We start from the raw sequence: 22,430 nt of genomic DNA on the forward strand, positions 1-22,430 counted from the left end.
AACCAAATTGAGTGCGGGTGAGCCATTTCCTTCGACGATGTGGACTGCCGAAGATTTACGTTGGTCCTTTGTTACACGGGCTCGTTCTTCATATGCAATACGGGCGTTCCTCGTGTCCAGATAGGTATCCAATCGTGCTATCCGTTTTTCCTCGTCGGCCGTGAGGCCGAAGAGCGATACAGCCGAGAAGACTTCGAAATGATAGCGTAAATGCTGAAGGTCTTCGAGCGAAAAGGGTAATTCGACGGCGTCGATATCTGTATAAGGATCGACCTCAAAACCAAGGACCCGAGCCTCCCGTATATGTTGAAACCTAGCCTTAATGGCCGGGTCAGAAGTTTTCTGGATAATTTGCTCGGCATCAGGGCAAGTTAGCGCTAAGTCGAGGGCTTCCTGACATGCCTTGGGGAGTCCGTATAAGTCATTTGCGGAGTATTTCTTATGAAATTCTCGCATGTATTCCATGGATGCACCGAGGAATGGAGGGTGTAAGTTGCGCCGTATTTTGATAAACGGCTCGCGCGGTGGTAATGGAGAAAGTTTCCTTTCGGCCTCTTGTGTAAAGTACTCTAGACGAGCTCTCGTTTCCCCAGGCCGGAGAAGGATCTTAATACGTTTCTCAACCTCCTCAATGGTGGTTTCGAAATCAGCATCCGCTACTTTCTTCCCTTCAGCTAACTCGGTCATGATAGTCGGGGTTGGCCGTTCGCTACTATCTTCCACGGCCTTTTTTGGTTGCCATTGATTGGCCGGGCTGGCCTGCGCTTCTCGTCGCCGAGCCATGCAATCTATCCGTTGACGACGACGTTTTTGGGATTTGGACAGTGCCGTATACAAACCAGTCGGAGAATTGTAACTGTACCAGCGTTGATCCGATGTCCTTGGTGGTTTGAAAGTTTTGCGATCGGCTGGTAATCCCGAACTGTTGGTATTGCGCGAGTAATAATCCTCATTATAGAAAGGTGCGTCGAAATCAAGACGCCGCCTGACCGAGGTCTGGTCTTTCGGCTGTACTTGTGGGCCGAGTCGATCAAACACTTGACGTCGTGGACCTAATCCCTTTGATGATGTTGTAGGGGCCGTGGGTGGTGTTGAAGATTTCTTCCCAGGTTCGACTGGTGTTTTACAATGGTCACATAACACCTTCGATCCACAAGTTCCGTCGGATTTTGACCTTGTCATCGGCTCATCGGCGGGTTGCGCCGATTGTTCCGTTGGTGGTGCATTTGAAAAGATATCAAGCTTTAGTCTTGTTTGACCATTTTGTCGACGGATATGCTGCACCGGGACATATTCGGCCTTCCCTTTGTTTTTGGGAAGGTGAGCATCCACCATACCAATCGTTGTTGAAGGGAAATGATTAACGTCGACCGCCATCTTTTCCGGAAATTTCAACTTTCCTTTTTCAATCCAGCTTTGAATTGTGTCCCGGAACACAACACAATTATTGGTTGCATGCTTATTAGAATTATGATATTTGCAGTATATCCTTCCTTTTAATTCATCGGCCTTAGGGATAGTATGCCCCGGCCGAAGCTTGATGATTTTTGCTGCCAATAACTGATCGAAAATTGCGTCAGCTTTGGTGATATCAAAAGTGTATACTTTTGATGACTTAGCCGTTTCCTCGGCGGTCAAACGTGTTTTGGCGTCTTTGGTATTTACTTGTGCCAAAGCCTTGCAAACATAAGGTTTGTCTATTATGATCTCGGCCGCATCCACACTAGCATACTGAGGGTCTTCACTTTCGGCCGATGCATAGCTCACCGTGGGGTTTTTATACAACGTCCCCCGGGATGGTGACTTTGATATCTTTTCTTCTCGGAGCAGATACTCATATTGTTCGACGTGTTGAGCAAGTTCGTACATATCTCGAATATTTGCCCCCAAAAACTTCTTTTTGTACTCCACGTCTAATCCGTTGAGGGCGATCCTGACGAATTCCACTTCGGGTAGCGGCACTCGGCACCAGTTCCTGGCCGATTTAAACCTTGTTAGGTATTCCATTGGAGATTCATCAGATGCTTGAGCCATCCTGGCCAAGGATGATACGGACATCTCCATCCCTGGCCGATAGAATTGTTCATGGAATTTTTCGACCAACTCTTCCCAACTCTGCACGGAGTTGGGTGGAAGATTAATGTACCAGGCGAAAGCTAAGCCTGTCAGTGAAAAGTTAAACAGTCGTAGTTTGTAGAAATCACTATTGACGTCCCCACACTGCGCTGTGAACCGAGCCACATGTTCTAGTGAGGATAATGATGATTCCCCGGCGAAGAGGCTGAAATCGGGGATCTTAAATCCTCGTGGGTATTCAAACATTTCCACATAAGCCGGGTATGGGTGAATGAATTTTGGAAACTTCGGCCCTTTCTTTAGGGCCGAATCAATCATCCTCTGGACTTCGGTCACGTTTATGGAAGCGACTTCTTCTCCCTGGCTTGGTCCCTCGGATCTATTTCCTGGTCCTCTTCTTTCTAAGGGGACTGGTTGCGGCCGAGCGGACCCTCTCTCGGCTGGTATGGGCACATTCGTCGGGAGCTGCCGCGGTTGGCCGACCTGGCCATCTTCGAAAGCTTTACTGACTAGTAGTTCAAGCATTCTGGTCTGTGTATCGCTGTTACTACGTATTGCGTCTAGCAAATCATTCATCTTCTGACCAATCGACTGCTCGACCTGACGATATTGTTCATCCAGTCGTCTTCGAAGGAATGTCCTAGTTGGTGGATCGGAACCTTCCCCACCATCGTCATCGCAATCTTCCACAATCCCTTCCATGAACATTCCAGCTGTTTGGTTCGTGACTGCGGGGTTGTAAGGTTGCCCGCCGAGACAGACTTCATTCTCTCGGCGTGTTACATTTGTGGCCTCGGGCGGCGCAATTATGATCGGATTTTTTGTAGAGTGCAAATCCTGCCCAAGGCCTTGTACTGGTAAGTCAGTTGTTGACTTTCCCATGGTTGTTTTCTGCTTCGTAGACCGTGTCTCAATGGTCATGAACTCCGAAGGTTTAGCACAATGGTCCCACTGGGCGTGCCAAAATGTTGACCCTAAAAATTACAAAACCTACGTGGCGCGCAGGCCGAGTAACTAATAAGCCAACTACGTCCTTCGGTCGAATGCGGGGCGTGCCAACTCGTCGGCCGAGCCTGGCCGAGGAGTAAAATTTGTTGATGTAGCTTTGAGCGCGTTGCTGACTTCTTTAACTTGCGATTGCGACCGAGGAAGGAACACTCTCGGTCTCTGGGTTCTACAGCCTGAAGACAAGGCTGCTAATTCTGCGGAGTTCACAAATCGTCCGAGCCCGATTCGGTCACTGTGATTATATTCGTGAGAGTATAAGCACGTCGAATCGAGACCAAGGTGTATGGGCACAGGTACTCGAACGTGATATATGTCTTGATGGTAAACGTAGTTCGGCCGTCGGAATGCCGAACCCTGAAACTCACCTGTGAGTATCCAATCATAAAACCACTCGGCGACCAGTACGCCGAGCAATGTAATTCGTAACACCTAACTATGCCGAGAAAGCTTAGTAAGGTGACCTCTGCCAACAAAGGTTCGAAAACCTTTCTCGACCGAGACTTGGATAGATAATCGGTCGACCTCGACGCAGTGTTGTTTATCCAAACTGAAGATGCTTCTCGGTCGGCTGATTCTGCAGCAGCAGTGCTGTTTATCCAAACTGAAGGTGCTCGCTGGGCGCTTCCACAGTGCTGTTTATCCAAACTGAAGGTGTGTCGGCAGAAAAAGAAAAGGAAAAAATCTCAAGATGTTGAGAGGTTTTGCGCAGGGCAATTGTATGCTGATTTTGGAGGTCCTTGAATGTTGCATGATCTCGTGTATTTATAGTACCCCATTCCTTGAAACCTCATCTGATTTGGATTGGGAGTCCTTGTCCCATTTCGATTCTGGTTCGAACAAACCTACTCCCACTGGGATTCTGAATCTTCCTCCTTTTGAGGCTTTATTTCTTGCTGGTCGAGAATCCTGGTCGCACCAGGATTTCCTCAATCCTTCCTACTTATCTGGACCTCTTGAGATAGGATTCGGCTGACCCTGCCAGCTGGCCCGGGTTTTATTATTCGGCCCATAGCATCTGTTATTACCTTGGGCCGAGCACATCTGACTGCTCAGCCTAACCAAAATATTTTGGGCCCAAACAAACATGTAATCGATAAGGTCACTAATTAATGGTTACAAGTTATATGCTTCATGGATTTGATTCCTGTCACTAATGCTCTACCACTTACTTGAACCTCCAGTTTGATTTATGTAATGCATTCATGGCTTGTGACGGGAAATAATATGAGGGCATTGATCTATCATAACTAAAGGAAATCCCCGATACTTGGCGGGGATAAATATGTACTCATGCTGCGCATCAATGTTGAGCAAATGAGCAAGTGATATATATTTGAAGGGTGAAAGCGTTAAAACACAAAATGAAACAAATTGGAATATTTGCTAAGGATCCTTTTGCAGCGAACAGATTCGTCGAGAAGTTCACCGCAGGAATCTTAAGCAGCGAAGAGTTCCCTCTCCCAAAAGTGTCCGACGAGGGACTTTATTATTATTTCACGTTTCACCAAAAAAGGCTCTTGTTGGAAATATTCCAACTTTTTCTTTGTCGTCCCATTCTCGACGTGGATTTTCAACTACGTTAAAAGTCCAAAAAAGGTTTATCCTGGTGCATATGGGTTTAGGAATTTCTACTTATTAAAGGATATTGAATTAGGGTCTGCCTAGGAATCCTTGGTAGAGGAGGGTGTGCAAACCTCTATATAAACAGATACCCTGCACATATGCCAGAACACACCACAACATACTCTCTCGAGTTTTATCAAGGCCTGTGAGAGGACATTTAACTCTCTCTCTCTCTCTCTCTCTGTGCAGTCTTTCGCTCTTGAGGAAAAACCAACCAAAACCGAGCAATGGCAGTCACATTATTTGGCCTTAACTCGGCTGCTGGCCTGAAAAAACTGGATGACTACTTGCTTGATTGCAGTTACATCACCGGCTACTTGCTTGATCGCAGTTACATCGCCGGCTCTCAGGCTTCCAAGGATGATCTCACTGTACATGCAGGTCTTTCTAAGCCACCATCTTCGGAATTTGTGAATGTGTCTAGGTGGTACAACCACATCGCTGCTATTTTTTCTGCTGTTTTTGGAGAAGGATATGGTGTCATTATTGAGACCAGGGACGCAGCTTCTACTTATACTCCTCCTGTAGGCTGCAGCTGAAACAAAGGCAGCTGACGATGATGATGATGATGTTGATCTCTTTGGCGAAGAGTTCGTCGATGTTGATCTCTTTGGCGAAGAGACCGAAGAGGAGAAGAAGGTTGCTGAAGAATGTGTGGCGGCTTTCAAGGCATATACAGAGAAGAAAGAGTCTGGCAAGTCATCAGTTCTGTTGGACGTGAAGCCATGGGATGATGAAACTGACATGAAAGTTCTTGAGGAGGTAATAAGAACCTTGTTCTAACCTTCAACGCATGGCACATAAACTCTCTGTCTGTATTATTACTCAATAATATACTTTTCTCATCATAACCTGCCTTGCACATTTAGTATACTATATATATCTATTTCAGACTTGCAGGCTAAGTTTCTACAATCAATAACCACCCAACTAACCATCCAATCCAATGACAAGTGTCAAGCATCTAATAAGGGTTCCATGAGCTAACAGAATATACACATACCTATTAATTTGGATAACCCTTCTTAGTATCCTATCATTACCCCACCCAAAGAAACAGACCTTGTCCTCAAGGTTGAAAACTAGGAAATCGATGCTTGAAATCTTCATATTCTTCCCAAGTTGCATCGTCCTTAGAATGATTTTTCCAATGAACAGGAACTTCAAGAATCTGAGAGTTGGCCTTAGTGACCACCCGATGCTGAAGAATGGCTAATGGAGTTGATTGTAACAAACCTTCATTAGTGACATCAGGGAGCATAGTAGTAGGGGCCATACCCGCACCCAACTGCTTCTTCAAACATGGCACATTAAAAACAGGATGTAATTTAGAATGAACTAGAAGTTTGATTTTGTAAGCTACTGTCCCAATCTTTTCCAACACCTCAAAAGGCCCATAAAACTTCGGTCGTAGCTTGTGAAATGGATGACAAGCCAAAGACTAGTGCTGGTAAGGAACAAGTCTGAGGTAAACCATATCACCGACTACAAAAGTGCGTTCAGTACGATGTTTATCAGACTATTGCTTCATCCGCACCTGAGCAGCTTCCAAATTGGTCTTGAGTTGAGATAAAATCTGTGATCGAGTTTGCAAACACTTATTGACCATATCCAATTTGGTGGTGCCAGATTTATACGTTGGAACCGCAGGAGGAAGTTGGCCATACACAATTTCATATGGTGTGAGCCTTGAAGAAGAGTGATAAGAGGTATTGTAACTCCATTCAACCCATGATAACCACTGGAGCCAACTCTTTGGTTGCAGGCTACAAAAACAGCGCAGGTATATTTCTAGACATCTGTTGATTACCTCGGTTTACCCATCAGATTGGGGATGATACCCAGAGCTTAGACACAATTTAGACCCTTGTAATACAAAGAATTCCTTCCAGAAAGCGTTGAGGATCACAGGGTCTCGGTCACTAACAATTGTTGCAGGCATACCATGTAGCTTGAAAATGTGATCTACAAAAATCTGAGCAACTGAACGGGCTATGTAGGGATGAGAGAGCGCCACAAAATGTGCATATTTAGAGAACCGATCAACAACCAAAAAAAGAATAGTCTTCCTTTTGCAAGGTGGCAACCCAACAATAAAATCCATGGAAATGTCTGTCCAAATAGTTTGAGGGATTGGCAATGGGTTCAATAGACCTGGAGAAGCCAATGTTTCATATTTATTTTGTTGACAGACTTGACATTCAGCAACCATTCTTCTAATATCAACCTTCATGCCTAGCCAATAAAAAGAGTGAGAGATACTTTTATATGTCTTTAGAAAATCGGAGTGTCCTGCCATCAAGGTGCTATAATGTTCATGAAATATCTTATCCCTCCAATTGGTAGTCGGACTCAACACAATTCTGCCCCTATGCTTAAGAAAACCATTATCATAATGGTAGTTAGAAGAAAATGTATTAGTAGCACCATTCAAAACAGAGGGCTCCTTGAGCTTAGAAATAATCCAAGGCTTCTGCTCCAAGTGTCGGTGCAAGTCGTCTAACCAACCCATGTAAGGATAGGAAATAACACATAATTGAGCCTCTGAATGCAATCAAGATAGTGCATCAGCAGCCTGATTTTCAATGCCTTACTTCTTCTGGATTTCGTAATCGAATCCCAAAAGTTTAGAAATCCATTTTTGTTGGAATGGAGTATGGGCCCTATTTTGCCAAAAAATAAATATATAAATAAAAAATTCGGACTATGATGGTCTGTTCGTATAATAAAATGGTTGCCTTGAAGATAATTTTGCCATTTTTTAATAGCATGAACGATTCCAAGCATTTCCCTTTCATAAGCTGACATAGCTTGAGATCAAGGCCCAAGAGCTTTACTTGTAAAAGCTATAGGTTTGCCTTCTTGTTGTAGTACAGCACCAATGCCCATGTTAGATGCATCTGTCTCGATAACAAATGTCTTCAAAAAATCTGGAAGAGCTAGAACTGCTAGGGACAACATCACTTCTTTAAGCTTATTGAAAGAAGCCGTAACCTCAGAATTCCAGTGGAAGGCATCCTTTTTAGTCAAGGAAGTTAATGGCCCACAAATCCTTCCATATCCTGGTATAAACTTTCGGTAATACCCAGTCAAACCCAAAAATCCCCGCAAACCTTTAATTGAAGCATGTAAGGGCCAATCTTGAATAACTTGGAGTTTTGAAGGGTCCGCTGCAACTCCTTTTCGAGATACCACATGCCCCAAGTGCTCGATATGTGATTTACCAAAATCACATTTTGATTTACCAAAATCACATTTTGATTTCTAAACAAACAACTTATGCTGCTGCAAGACTTGAAAAATTGTAGTGAGATGTAGCAGATGCTCTTCCCAAGTAGAACTGTAAATCAAAATATCATAAAATAAAAAACACCAGAACAAAGGGGCACAAAAAGGGTCGAAAACGCTCATTCATTAAACTTTGAAAGGTTGTTGGAGCATTTGTGAGTCCAAACGGCATCACAAGGAACTCATAATGTCCATTATGAGTGCGGAATGTTGTTTTTTTCTATATTTGCAGGGTGAACTTGAATCTGATGATAACTGGCCCTTAAATCCAACTTGGAGAAGAATTGAGTACCCAACAATTCGTTAATTAATGGAATGGGATATTTATCCTGGATGGTCAACAAATTTAAAGCTCGATAGTCCATACACATCCTCTAACTATTATATCTCTTTCGAACCATCAAAACAGGGGAAGAAAAAAGACTATTACTGGCTTGGATAAAACCAGAATCTAATAACTCCTGAACACATTTCTCGATCTCAAACTTTTGCATAGGATTGTATCGATAAGGTCTTGCACTAGGTGGTTTACTTCCTTCCATAAGTGTGATCTTATGGTTATGAGACCTTGATGAAGGTAAAGTGGTGGGTGACGGAAGATTGATTCAAACTGAGACAATAAATCATCCAATTCAGCTTGTTGAATGTGAGATAAATCTCCCATTACAGTCACTTCAATGTTCGGAGCAATAAGAAACAAGACTACACCAAAAGAACCTTGATTCAGCAGCCGTTCTTGTGAAATCCCGTCCCCAAAATTTCACTATTCATTACGTATCTCGTAATTTAAATTCGTATTTTATGTTTACATTATCTTTATTAGTTAATTTTAATTCCGTAAATTTTGGGAATTAAATCAAATAGTTATCGGGTTTGAATTTTTGTAATTTATCTTTAAAATTTGTTGACCTTTCAAGGATTAATGTTTTTGAATAGATTTCAAAACCATGAGCAATAGGTGTAGGCCATTTGTGAATCGGGCCGAGAAAAAAGACGTTACAGACATTTAGAAGTCTCTTAACTAAAATAGGATTTAATATTTTTAGGGGTTCCTAGTAATTTGGGGAAGAGAATAATTTAAATAAAAAAAAAAACAAAAAAACAAATTAGACGTTGTCTAGATGGCAGCATGAAGATGAGGGGGAAGGAAGGTAGTTGCGGAAAAAGGAGGGAACAGGGGGACGAATCAGAGGAGCAAAGAGGAAGGAAGGAGGCCAATCAGAAACAAGAGAAGGGAGAGAGGTGTGGAACACCGGATCCCGTCGACCCGTACACCCATACACTCAACCCGTTGGACCCGATTAGATTCTGGTGGTTCCTAGCATTTTTTAGGTGAATTGCACTCAACCATCACCTGAAATCACCACCACACTTCTTCTCCTTCATTGTTCAATCAAGATTGGACATAAATTGGGCCAATTTGTGGCGTTTTACGACGGGACACTGAAGGCTTCATCGGTTTTGATCCGCAAATTGTGAAGTTAACTTTGCCAATTACCTCAACCTTAAGAACAAAGCCCAAGTAGTGGTGGTGGCATCTGAGCGAGTATGGAGGTCGAATTGAAGCACACCCAATTCTAGGGTTCCAGCAGTTCGTGGGTGATTTCAGCCGTTTCCCGGCTGAATTGGACTTCAGCCCAAGTATGAAAATTCCTCCCCTCACTGAGATCTACTTGGCTGTAAAATTTAGTAATTTTTGGAAATAGTTGAATTTTCCGGCGAGTCGGGGCTGTCAGCCGCCACGTGCGGCGGCGCGTGGGCCGAGACCCCACCTGTCCTTCCTAGAATAATTTGGATACCATGGTTCCATATGTGACGTTCAATTGACGAAAACCCATCGTATGATTATAGTTTTGACAGAGACCGCCATTCTGACATTATATGAATTGACGATCCGATCGTTGGATCGGCACCAAACTTAAATAAGTTATAGAACATAATATTTGAGGATATTAGGAACTGAAAGATTGGGAATCCAAGTATGGATCTTCCCGGATTGGTTTCCTAAGTTTGTAAAGCTAAACGTTGGCAGCCACGTAATTTTAGCGATTGGCAGAGATCCGACCGTTGGATTTCGATGAAATTTTAGTATGTTATTCCAGAAGCATAATGTGGACTTTGGAAAGTTACGGATCAGAAATCTGATAGGCGGATCTTTCGGTTTATATTCTAGGTTTGTGGACCCTACTCTCGATCTTGATCGACAGTTGAGTTTTTAATGAACTAGATCGAGTTATTATAGCATATCGTTTATCTTAGAGTGTTGTTGAGAACTCATGGAGCTTAGTGGGCTCATTGTGTTGACGTGTCTTTCTTGGTTGACGTGCGTCTCGATTTATGTCCTAGTGGCACCATATTGAGTTATACATGTTTATTAAATGTGATTTCTATTGAATTGTTATTTTTATTTTTAGCCATCGATCTATGTTTATTGATTGTGATTCAACTGTAGCTTGGCAACATTTATGAGATGTGGTTTGATTTGTAAGCTTGGTATAATGTGTATGATTGATTTTATGATGATGTGAACCTAGAATTTTATTAGCAGTATTATGTAGCATTTTTATGCCTGTATGACAAGATAGTTAGTGGTTATGAAAAGTTGATAGTGCAGGTGCCTACGTTGTAAATCATAGGGATTGAGGTAAGGGTAGATTGTGTGCTGAACTGATTACACTAAGTAGCAGTGGTACTTAGATGGTCCTGCTTGGTATATTCGCGATGAGGGACCATACATATTTCAAGGGTGATCATGCTTGGTATATCCGCGATGGGGGACCATAAGTATTCAAGGGTGATCATGCTTAATATATCCGCGATGGGTGATCACTGCCTGCACGATGAGATTATGCCTAGGTTATGTTTGATATATCCATGATGGGGGACCATACGCATTCTAGGGGAGATGATGATTAGTTGTACTTGGTACATTTGATAGGCGATTATATTTTTGTTTTGTTTAGTTAAGTGGTCCGGAACCCGATGTTGATCGATTTTGTTGAGTGGTTTGAAATCCCATTCTTTGGAGAAGTAGACTTGGCTTAACTGTGTCACTCTAGCCTTAGTTTTAGTATATTTGTGAACAATGGTTTTGAGAATCTTGTCAATCGAATTAGAAAAACTGTTGGACGTCTAAGTGACTTCTTTGGGATTTTTTACGATTCGATTATGATTTCATAAAGTATGAATTTAGAAGATATGGATATGATTGTTATTATTGGTATTGTGCTTTGTCGGTTCTTTGATATGATATATGTTGTGAATTGTGGTATTATGTTGGGACATAGTGGTTTATGTGATGAATACTTAAGTGTAGTGAATGGTGAACTACAAATGGCTTGATCCCTATTGAGGGTACGTAGGCAGTTTAACGAGAATGTCAGATGCAGCCATAAAGTATACAAAAAATTACTATGCAATTCGATTCTCGAGTTATGCTTTGCCATATCCCAGGGGCGAGGTATGTTAGACATACGGGTATTTGGTGACGTCACGTGTCAATCCTGGACGTAAGTCGGGATCGAGGTGTGACAATTCTACTTGACAAGCTATTACTAACCTTGGTGCAGGAGGAGGAGAACTATATAAACAATATTGTTGTTGGCCCAAAGTAAATTCCATCTTTAATTTCTTGATTTCCCAGAGAATGGGTCCCAAAATTCTCACCCATTGAGATCCTTAGACAACATCACAACCCTGTAACTGCAAAACATACAAATCTAAGATGTATTCATAGTCTTGAATATTAATTTTGACCTGAGAACAACACCCTATACTGGCAATTGTACCCCCATTGGCAATTATGACATCAAATTTCTTAAGTGGATCTATCATCCAACCCATCTTCTTGGCCAAAGCAAAGTTAATGAAATTGTGAGAGTTGCCCGAGTAAAAAAGAATCATTGTAGGACAATGTTTAATAGACCTTAGGACCTTCATAGTTGGAATACTATCATAAGCAGAGACACCATACATAGCACAAGCAGTAATATGAGCATTCGATAATTCATCATCCCCATCTACCATATGATTAACATCAAGAACCTCTTCAGATCTATCAGACAAATCAAGTAGTAAAAGTTGCTGATTTTGGCAAACACGTCATTTAAACCATTTCAAAGGACAATAATCACAAAGACCATTTTTCCAGCGTTCCCTAATTTCCTCAAATGTCATCTTCTTAACATTGCTCTGCTTAGGAAAATTAACAAAAGAATTGGGAGTATCTGGATCTGTATAGGTTGGTGTAGCCTTATTGCCATCTGAATTATGCCAAGAAATAATTGGGGCTTTCGAGAATGATCTTAGAATCAGCAAGTTTGGCATCGATTTGTAAGGCAATAGCCTGAGCCTCATAAACATCCAGTGGCCACATAAGCTTCACATTGTGACAGAGCTCCGGCTTCAATCCCCTGATGAAAAAACTTTTAAGCACATTGGAGCAATCTTATGGGTCCGATTGGCCAAACGTCTGAACTCTGTGATGTAATCCCTAACCAACCCAGTTTGCTTCAATTGAACCAAAGCTTTCGAAAAATCCTCAAACTTCGAAGGGCCGAACTCTCCACAGAAAATCATAACAAAATTAGACCAATGGGGAAAAATCTTGAGGCAATTCCACCACTGAAACCATTGAAGGGCTTCACGATCAAGATGAAAGGATGCCAATTAAACCTTGCGAGCGTCGACGACTGAGAAATAGTAAAAAAAATGTTTCGCTTTGTACACCGAAGCTAAATGATCGTCACCGTCAACAAATCTTGGAAATTCAAGCTTGATCGGCGGTTGGCGAAACTGAAATCAAGAATTTTGATGGTGAAATCGGGGATCTTGACGTTGGAATTGAAAATTGGGATCAAGATTCTGATCGCTGAAGGTTTCGTTTGAATAAATGGGATTGCCCCCTAATTCCAACGGACCCACACGGTCGCGGCCTTGTTCTTCCATGGTAGCAGAATGAGATTCGACCAACAAGAGACGAGTATCCATTGACTCCATGAATTTGGACATTTGGACTGCGATATTTTGGACCGATTCTTCGATTCTGGAGTTCGAAGCTTCAAGGGCAGTGACGCAAGCATCCATCTTTGTGGCATAAGTGGTTCATCTCGGCATACGCAAGGGAAACGTGGGATCTTACAATTGGCTGATACCAATAATAAGAACCTTGTTCTAACCTTCAACGCGTGGCACATAAATTTTGTAAGTATTATTACTCAACAATATACTTTTCTCATCATGACCTGCCTTGCACATTTAGTTTGCTATATATATCCATTTCAGACTTGTAGGCTAAGTTTCTACAATCAATAACCACCCAACTAACCATCCAATCTAATGACAAGTGTCAAGCATCTAATAAGGGTTCCATGAGCTAACATAATATACACATACCTATTAATTTGGATAACCTTTCTTAGTATATCCTATTAGGAGGCTGTAAGAAGTGTCAACATGGAAGGGTTGCATTGGGGAGCATCCAAACTTGTAGATGTTGGGTATGGGATAAAGAAGTTGCAAATAATGCTTACAATTGTTGACCTGGTCTTTGTCGACACTCTTATTGAGGAACAGCTTATTGTTGAACCAATTAATGAGTATGTGCAGAGCTATGATATCGTCGCCTTCAACAAAATATGATTGGAGATTGCAGATCTATGGCGAGAGACGATAAATATATGCTAGGATTGAATTAGATTGAATTAGGGTTTATGTTGCTAGGATATTTTGTGTCTTGTTTGTTCTTGCTGCAAGATTTGAGACATATTATCTTTGGTTTTGATCAAAATATTTACTCGGTTTTATATGCTTACCGTTTCCTTTTAATATGCATGAAAGGAGCAAGTTCTTGTTCTTGTCGACAAGCAATAATTGAAAATCGACTTAATTAATCGCACTGTAGAAACAAAGCGTAAAATTTTCGAACGTAAAGCTTGATTAGATCGAAAGGTTTGAGCATAAGTAGGGTTTTGAGGAAGAAGGAAAAACTTCCTTGATATGCAAGGGAGTCCAACACTACTGTATATATATATATTAAAAAATAAAAATAAAAAAAAGGAAAAAAACACACTAACTTTGGTTCTATCAACGCTATTGGCGTCAGATAATGTGGTGGTGGCATTGGAAGATTTCATTCTCAGTGGTGATGCGATAGAACCAAATTGTTCTGTACAATCTTCCCTTGCTTCTTGATTGTCTCGATTTTCCAAATTGTTGTAAGCCATTCGACGGTCGTGATCTGTCGGTGGTTCTGAAAAAGCAACCAAAGTTTTTGCCACGTGGCTTGCTGTTTCTTTATTCTCAAGAAGAACAGGCTGATTAGTGCCACTTTTATATCTTTTTTCGTATTTGTTGAGCAAAAAATTTAGGATAAATTACATTTTACCTTTTCAGATTTGGGATCGATTTCAATTCCTTACAGCATCTTTAAAATATTTCAATTTCATACACTTACTATCATTTTATTTCAATTTCATACATCCTCATACATCCATTAGAAAATCCGTTAAGTAAACTGTTAAGTGATGAGTGGCAAATATAGAATCCACATTTGTGCTGACATGACTGCCAAATTTGTCTCACGTAGCAAATATTTTTTTTATATACTTTTAAAATATTATAATAATTTACCCTATTATAAAAAAAAAAATAAATAAAAAAAAATAAAAAAAACCCATCTTCCCCAAGCCCTTCCCCTACCCTGCAACCCAAATACCCCATGCCACCCCACCCCCGCCACCAAGCCTATTCCCCATCCCCAAAACCTAGCCCATTCCCCTTCCCCAAAATTCCATCCCTCCCGCCTACCCAACCCTCCCTCCATTCTCTCTCCATGGTTGCCGCTCAAAATGCAAACCCGGATTGAAAAACCAGATATGGCGCAAGCTCTTGTTCGAGCCATCGTTTACGCCGCTGGTCTCTCCAGAGAAGATGACCGTGTTTCTCGAACTGGATGACACCTTGGTGCACGCACAGGCCGATCCGCTGCTCGAGAAATTCAATTTCATATAGCGACCGAGGATCGATGGAAGTTAGGGGCGAAGAGTGGGTGCAAAGGAGAGAAGAAAGGCAGGGAATTTTAGGGGTTTTGGGAAGGTGAAAAGGCTTAGTGGCGGGGTGGGTATTAGGAAGGGGAAGGTGGGTTGGTTAATCACATTCAAGGGCAACAGTAGAGCAGCAAAAGCACACAAACCTTCGAACCCAAGACCATGACACACTCTCAAACCCAAGACCAAGAGGTATGATGCAGGAGCACTTTCCATCACGGTGGGAAGAGGGTTGGTGGGAACGTGGGTGGGTGAGGGAGGGTGGGTCGGGGGGAAGATGGGTTATGGGTTTGGTTTTTTTTTTCTCTTTTTTTTTTTTTTTTAATAAAAAATTATTTTATTTGCCATTGTCAGCCACGTGGCATATATGTGGTAACCATGTCAGCATTTAACAGATCAATAGATGAAAAATGTAACGTATGTATTATTTTGAAATAAAATAGTACTTAAGGTATGAAAGCGAAATGTTTTGAAGATGTTGTAAGAAATTGAAATAGATCCCAAACCTAAGGTATGAAAGTATAATTTATCCAAAAATTTATGATGATTTGGAGTACTCCAAGCTTTTTTTAAGCCTTAAATTTTAAACGGTTAAAAACATCTGAAGTATGCTATGACATCCAGCGTATATAGAATACCATAGAAAATGCTCAAGTTGTAACTATAAATGACCTCAATATCTCATTTAGAACCAGAAGAAAGCCTCACTGTGCAATTTACTCACTTTAGTTTTGAAGGGGTTTGATTGATTTTCTTTCATTTGGATCACTTTTTTTCCTGTGGCAGATAAACACGGAGTATAACCAATCCACTCATGTTATAATACCGAGCGATTTTGAATCCCTCCCAATTACAGAACCTGACTTTATTTTGATATGGGTGAGCTTTATTTTGAATTTTTTAAAGGAGTGGGAGTCGAATCAATCAAGTTGTGGATGTATGGCTCTACTGTTCTAAAAATTCTCATCTAAGTGTTAACGCCCCATTTATTTTCTAGGCATTTTAAAATTAAGAAAGAACGTCTAGATTGGCTCAAGTGGCCCACCTAAACGCTCGTCTAGGTCGCGATTTTCACTTAAACAGAAAATCGATAACTTTCATTTTGTATTTTATTTATTTCAATAAAATGTAAAAGACTTGTTTAATACTTGGATAACACTCATTATATACTTGTTCTTCATATTTTCAATATGTTCTAATACTATGTAATCTATATGTCAATTTATTTTGCAATTTATATATCCAATACAATTATGTATCTTTTTAAGTATAAATAGACATTTATTTATACGATATTAATAAATTTACTTAAATTCACCTATGCCCCCGTCTAAGCCCTGCCAACCGTCTAGGCGCTGGGCTCTAGCCCACTGCCCGATTGGTGCTTAGCGTGTTTGAGAACATTGGATGGATCATTTGAATATGTGATCAACAGGAACTCCAGTGATGCCACATCTTCCATCGACTTCCAACCAAAAAGAAAAAACAATCCAATTGAATTCGTCATCCAACCAGTCAGTTAGTAATAGCAGCCCCAACATGTGGTCATACATATTCTTGGTGTCTACTTAACAGAGTGGATGTATGAAATGTATAACTGAAAATCATTAACTCACTTGGTGGTCCTGAAGGCCAAGGACAAACACCGGCGTAAAAAGGAAAGGACCGTCAATATTTATCTACTCTTCAATAACAAAGAATCAGTTCTGAACAACCTCATAATTCTCCGCTCCATAAAGCCGCCTGGGAATAACAAAAAACAGGAAGAAATTGTACAATTAGGAAATTAGCAGCAAAATCGGTACCAAAGACCTTAACTCCTACGCACATAATTGACACACTCTTTTGACCAATTAAAATGACACTTACGCAAGATCTATCAAGGATTCTGATTTAATCACAGCCTTTCCTTCTGCAAGTTCAAGGGACGAATGATGCGTTATCATTTCCCTCAGTGTGTGCTTTGTGCTTTTAATGTCATTATCCCACAAGATGCTCTGCGGTCAGAAGTTCAAGAACACGTCAGCATGCCTAGCTCCAGTCAATCATAACATGAAACACTTTGATTGCACCAAAGGGAGCAAGAAAAGAAAACGAAAAAAGGTGGTCAAGAAGACGACCAAACATGAAGGCAAAGGACAACAGAACTCTCTTGAGCCAGAAACAATAATAAAAGATTACACCACCAAGGAGACCCAATCCCGCCAAATGCTACAGAAAGGAATTAGTCTAAACTCTATAGAAAGTTAGAAACAGAAGCCCAAAGGGCTTCCCAGAACTGAATTTCATCCCAAGCTCATAGTCTTCAAGAACTCTCTTATTTCTTTCTGTCCTTTGTGTACTTCCACAAAGAAATCCGTTAACTAGGGAAAATGACCACTAGCTAATTCCATCATGCACAACTAATAAAACACAGCACTAGGAGACACTTACCTTCCTAACATATTCCCTCTTCACGTCTTCCCATGGTAATTTACCTTTTGGACAGAAAATTGAAGCATTCCAAAGTGCTCCTCTTGCAACCATCACAGTTGAAGTACCTTTAGCAATTGTGTGCACCATCAATAATCGTATTCAAGAATACACAGCACATACGCGCTCCTAATCTTTAGTTCCGTTAGGGATGTGAGATTTCAAATCTAAATTTTTGGTTAAGGCTTATTCAAATTACACTAGTATAATCTTAACACTGCATAAAATTTGCATAGGAAGACAGAAGAAATATACGGATTAATTCAACTGAACCTAGGTATCTCAAATAAATTGCATATAGTATTTTTAGGGTATTCTAACTCACGTCAAGCTTACTGTCAAAATCCAAACCCATCTATTACACCTTTGTATCCGAATTGAGCCTTTCTAGATTTTACCATTTTACAGAAATTAGTGCCATTTTTACCATTTTAATGACAAAAAAAATACATAAAGTGCATGGTCACATATGTTGCAGGCTTCTAAGATACTCATGTGATAACAAATCGTATAGATTAAACCCTGACACAAATGATATAAACCCAGCTAGTATAAATAACATGAAGGCTACTTGATCTAAAATCTCAGCTCGGGTATTTCTTTAGGACCAGGATATAAGTATTGTGGTGCAAGAAAGGAAATAACAGAGGTAAGATTTTGTCTCCCCAACATGAAATATGATATGGTCCTAAAGAAATTCTAATATCTTAAGATTACTTGAATAGTCTTATTGCTACCTGTAGCAACTTTGATACGCTGAAAATCTTCATACTCCAAAACATCGCCATTTGCTATAACTGGAATGGATAAGGATGCTACAACATCAGCAATTTCGCTCCACTTAGCTGGATCCCGCGGCCTATCCTCAACTTTTCTGCATTTTATTGAACAGAAACACGTTAGACCAAGAATCATGCAATTGAGACAAGAATATTGATGTTATTTTACTTTTATAGAAGCTGGCAACAAACCCTCCTGCATTAAATAATGTTATGGAATGGAAATATTTCTTATTTCCTTTTATTTTTGGTGACTCAATATGACAGGAAAACCCTATTATCATCACGCAGTCTAATTTTTCCATTCTTTATAATGTGACATGCAAAGCCATAGTGTACATAGACATGCCTTTCTATTTTGTTTAACATTTGTTATATCCAACTTTGAAGCTTGTTTTTATTTCCCTCTGTTGCTACGTATATCATCCCCTCTGCTAATACACTTGTTTTTCATGACCCACTTGAAATTTATGGTTGTCAAAAAGTAGAATTAGGGTAGGCCATAAATGTTCGGTCATAAGTGTTCAGTTCAAAACGTAGGCCCTAGGTGTTCTCATTTTACTTCACTCTCACAAACTCCACAGTTGATACTTTCACTTCCTCACCTACTCCAAAAATTTCTCCTCACTTATGTTAGCAATGTCTCATCCTGAACTTCGCATCCTTCTCCCACAATCCCGGAACCAAATGTTGTCAAAAGACTCAAAGCTAAAAGCACAGGACTAGAATGGTGTTAGTCTCCTAATGATGGACCCCCAACAAAAACTACCATGAAATTTCTTCTTCCTCAAATACGCGCAAATGTTATCCGCCTTTTCCTGTTCTTTTCACTAAGCATTTTTCCTTTTCTTTGTTGGGCCCAATTTTATTAAGCTGTTACAACTCAAGATCTAATCACTTACATACTAACATGTTAGAATGACAACCTCTACGTAGGACAGCAAAGCAGATGTAAATCTTGAGATCTAAAGGAATTTTATTTATATATTTATCCAGGACCCGAAACGAACAGTAACCGCGGGTAAGGATGGCTTGTTTGTTGGTTTCCAATGTTGTTGATATGGTGAGCTTAAATATGGTTCTATTACAGTTCAACTATGGCTTGCATGTTACGGTTAGGAGATAATAAGGCAGGGAAATCATAACAGAAGAGATAGTTAATCAGAGTGCAATTTCATGCATTTATATAGATTCCATCCATAACCATACAGTTGGGCAAGGGCGTAATTAAAATGATAATGTAGAAATGTACTAGACAAAGAGCCAAACTTTACCAACAGGGTATATGAGAGATTACCTTCCATGGACAGCAAGAGCAGTAACTCCAGTTTTTTCAATTCTCCTAGCCAATTCAACAGTATCCTGAGATGATTTTAGTAGTCGAATCTTACAAGTTACCGGTATACTTAGGTTTCGCAATAATGTAGTCAAAATCTGAACTTAGAAAGGAAAAGAGGAAGTTAGAAATTAACTGCAAGCACTCTGCAGATGGTAAGAAAAAGAATCTTAAGTGGATAAGATTATTTACATCATGAATAAGATCTGGTTTGGTCAACAGTGCAGCACCCATTCCTCCACTCACAGAAAATGACTTTGGACAACCCATGTTTATATCCACTGCTGCGACATCTTTACACCTAAAAGAAAAAGGTCCATAAGTATACTAGCCACAGTTGAGACAAGCATTACATTGAGATGGACACAGACCCATATCACACATATGGGTGTTTTGTCCAAAATGAGTATGAAGAATCAGATTGGACATGAGAAGAAACAGATACGCAACAGGTTCCTGTGGGAAGAGAAGATACCAGACCACTGCTATATGAATGAAACCCAAACAAAGATATAGTCACATTTTGAAAACCAATTGTCTGCTCAAACCTGATACTTTCAAAGAAACTAGATCCAAGGTTGATCCAATTCTATCCAAATCTTTGGAGGATTACCATTAAAAACAACCTTATTTATGACAAATCTTGGTAGACCTACCACGGTTATATACATTCTCCCATTTAGTCACATGCATGCATGAGTATGACAAATAAACCAGGCTCAAGCTAACAGAAAACAACCCTAATAACGCTTGCATTGACTACTCATTCACACATTTAGTACTTTTTGGCACCCGCATTTACTAAATAAGGTAGAATAAGGAAAAATAAAATGTGGGTGAAGTTTCCTCTCCACCTGTACAGATTTAGACCATTTCCATATCTTTACCATCAAAATGACAATCTGTTTTCTAGGTGAACAAACACAATATTTTAAAACAAAGGAATATCACTTTTTCTTTCAAATGCATACACAATTCTCATTAATGTATCACTTTCATAAATTTCCTTAATACTACCATGTCCAACATACAACAAAATATGTGGAAGAATCAATAAATGAAAGGTCAAAATCGAAACATATAACTTAGAAACATGATATAGTTATAGCATTTTTCTTCCTTTTTAAGAAAGCATGTTAACGTATAATAACTTAAGCAAAAGTTGTGCAAATACAGCTACTCGATTACTAAATGCTTTAACTTGTTGATTTATAGGCTTGTATGCTGAAATCCATGTATTCATGCAACTACATCCTGATCTACTTCTAAACTTTGCACTGTCTACACAAGTAATAAGTGATTCAATATGAACCCCAAACTCAAATAGCAAACCAATCAAGTCAACACTGAGTGTATGGAGAGCACAGGTGCATACAGTCACTTCCCATACCGATCGCGTGATCCTAATAACTTAGATTGATACCATATTGATCACAAGGCCATTGATCTAAGTTCCACAACCAAAAGACGACAGACTTTCAAGTTAAAGTTCCAACATAATAACTCTGTCTACTAGTACCTAATTACATTTTTACGATAAACACATAAAAATACGAACTTCGAAAGAAAAAGAGAATGACGCAATGCAACAATCAACTCACACGATCTCAGCAGCTTTGAGAGCCCTTACGGCGTTGGAAGTACCAATCTGAAACACCACTCGATTCTTTTCCGCATCGCATGTCCTGAAAACAACACTTCCAGTACCTCTCTCCACAAAATCAACGGATCCTAATTTCTCTAAGCAACAAACATTACACAAAAATTCCCAAAATTAAGCACCCCACAACCAAAATGGGTCAAATTCTTTGCTCCATAAATCTTCAGGAAACAAATATATATATATATATATATATATATAGTAATTTGTGAACAAGTGAGAAAAATGAAAAAGGTTATCATACCATTGAATCTGCGGTCGCATTTGACAAGTTTATGGTCTATAATTTCTTCACCGTAGGTTATATCAGCTCCATATTCAGCAGCTAGTAATCGAAACGGCAAAGTCCCCTAGCCAATTTTGAAGAAATTTGTACGTAAATAACATGAATTAGAAGGTTAATTTTTCACTGAAATTCAAGCAAAAAATAGAAAAGGAAAAAGGGTTTAGGGTTTAGAAGTACTGACGACGCGAACCATGGGAGCGAGGACAAGTTTGTTGCGGTACTCCATCTTCGTCGGCCCCGTCGGATGAGTGGATGGTCTGGATGGCCTTGACCAGGAGAGGAGACCCTGCTCCTCTTTGCAGGAGAATCCGGAGGACCAAATTTGATAAGTGCGCCATTTAACACACAATCTTCCCCCGAATTATTCATTTTCTAAAATTATTCTTTATATATATATATATATATATATATATATATATTTCATTATTTCTTATTGTCCAAAATATTATGGGTAAATTACACTTTATCATCTCATGTTTGGAGTCTATTGTAATCTCATACAACGTCTTCAAAACATTTCACTTTCATATCTCAAGTACTATTTTATTTCAATAAAATACATTTGTTACATTTTTCATCCATTGATCTGTTAAGAGCTGACGTGGCTGCCACATTCTGATCTGGATCAATTCCACACTATCGGATTCTCCGATCCCTTACACTGTTGGTGTTACCTCTGCTTGTGATCTATGGGAAAAATTGGAGTATCGCTTTGCGACGGCATCTCAATCACACATTCATGAACTTTGTTCTCGCCTTCGAACAATTGCTAAAGGCGATTCCACTGCGACTACTTATCTTCAACAAATTGAAGAAATCGTTGATGCTTTTACGACTGCTGGTGCTCCGATTGATG

The 22,430-nt window shown here is 40.0% G+C and overlaps 1 protein-coding gene and 1 pseudogene across 4 annotated transcripts; one reads left to right on the plus strand and one right to left on the minus strand.

Annotated features, from left to right (window-relative positions):
* Positions 1-4,934: 4,934 nt before the first annotated feature.
* LOC137711721 (elongation factor 1-delta 2 pseudogene) lies at positions 4,935-13,723 on the plus strand (annotated as a pseudogene).
* Positions 13,724-16,321: 2,598 nt separating this feature from the next.
* On the minus strand, positions 16,322-21,948 carry LOC137711428 (Aldolase-type TIM barrel family protein). 4 transcript variants are annotated; one of them, XR_011065056.2, is made up of 10 exons: positions 21,756-21,948; positions 21,533-21,638; positions 21,230-21,368; positions 19,821-19,929; positions 19,590-19,726; positions 18,251-18,387; positions 17,475-17,581; positions 16,911-17,038; positions 16,658-16,784; positions 16,322-16,506 (listed from the first exon to the last, which is right to left on the minus strand). XR_011065056.2 is itself a non-coding variant. In XM_068450669.2 (9 exons), exons 1-9 carry the CDS (start codon positions 21,798-21,800, stop codon positions 16,742-16,744), a joined length of 942 nt encoding a protein of 313 aa, XP_068306770.2. In that variant the 5' UTR covers positions 21,801-21,948; the 3' UTR covers positions 16,517-16,741. The 4 variants fall into 4 exon arrangements, 3 of the variants coding, with proteins under 3 accessions (XP_068306770.2, XP_068306771.2, XP_068306769.2); XM_068450669.2 differs by lacking the exon at positions 16,322-16,506 and having other exon boundaries at positions 16,517-16,784; positions 21,230-21,359; XM_068450670.2 differs by lacking the exon at positions 16,322-16,506 and having other exon boundaries at positions 16,517-16,784; positions 19,590-19,654.
* Positions 21,949-22,430: the final 482 nt, after the last annotated feature.

The sequence above is a fragment of the Pyrus communis genome, chromosome 6, assembly GCF_041283825.1.
Source record: "Pyrus communis isolate YQ-2024b chromosome 6, ASM4128382v1, whole genome shotgun sequence".
Taxonomy (NCBI): Eukaryota; Viridiplantae; Streptophyta; class Magnoliopsida; order Rosales; family Rosaceae; genus Pyrus; species Pyrus communis.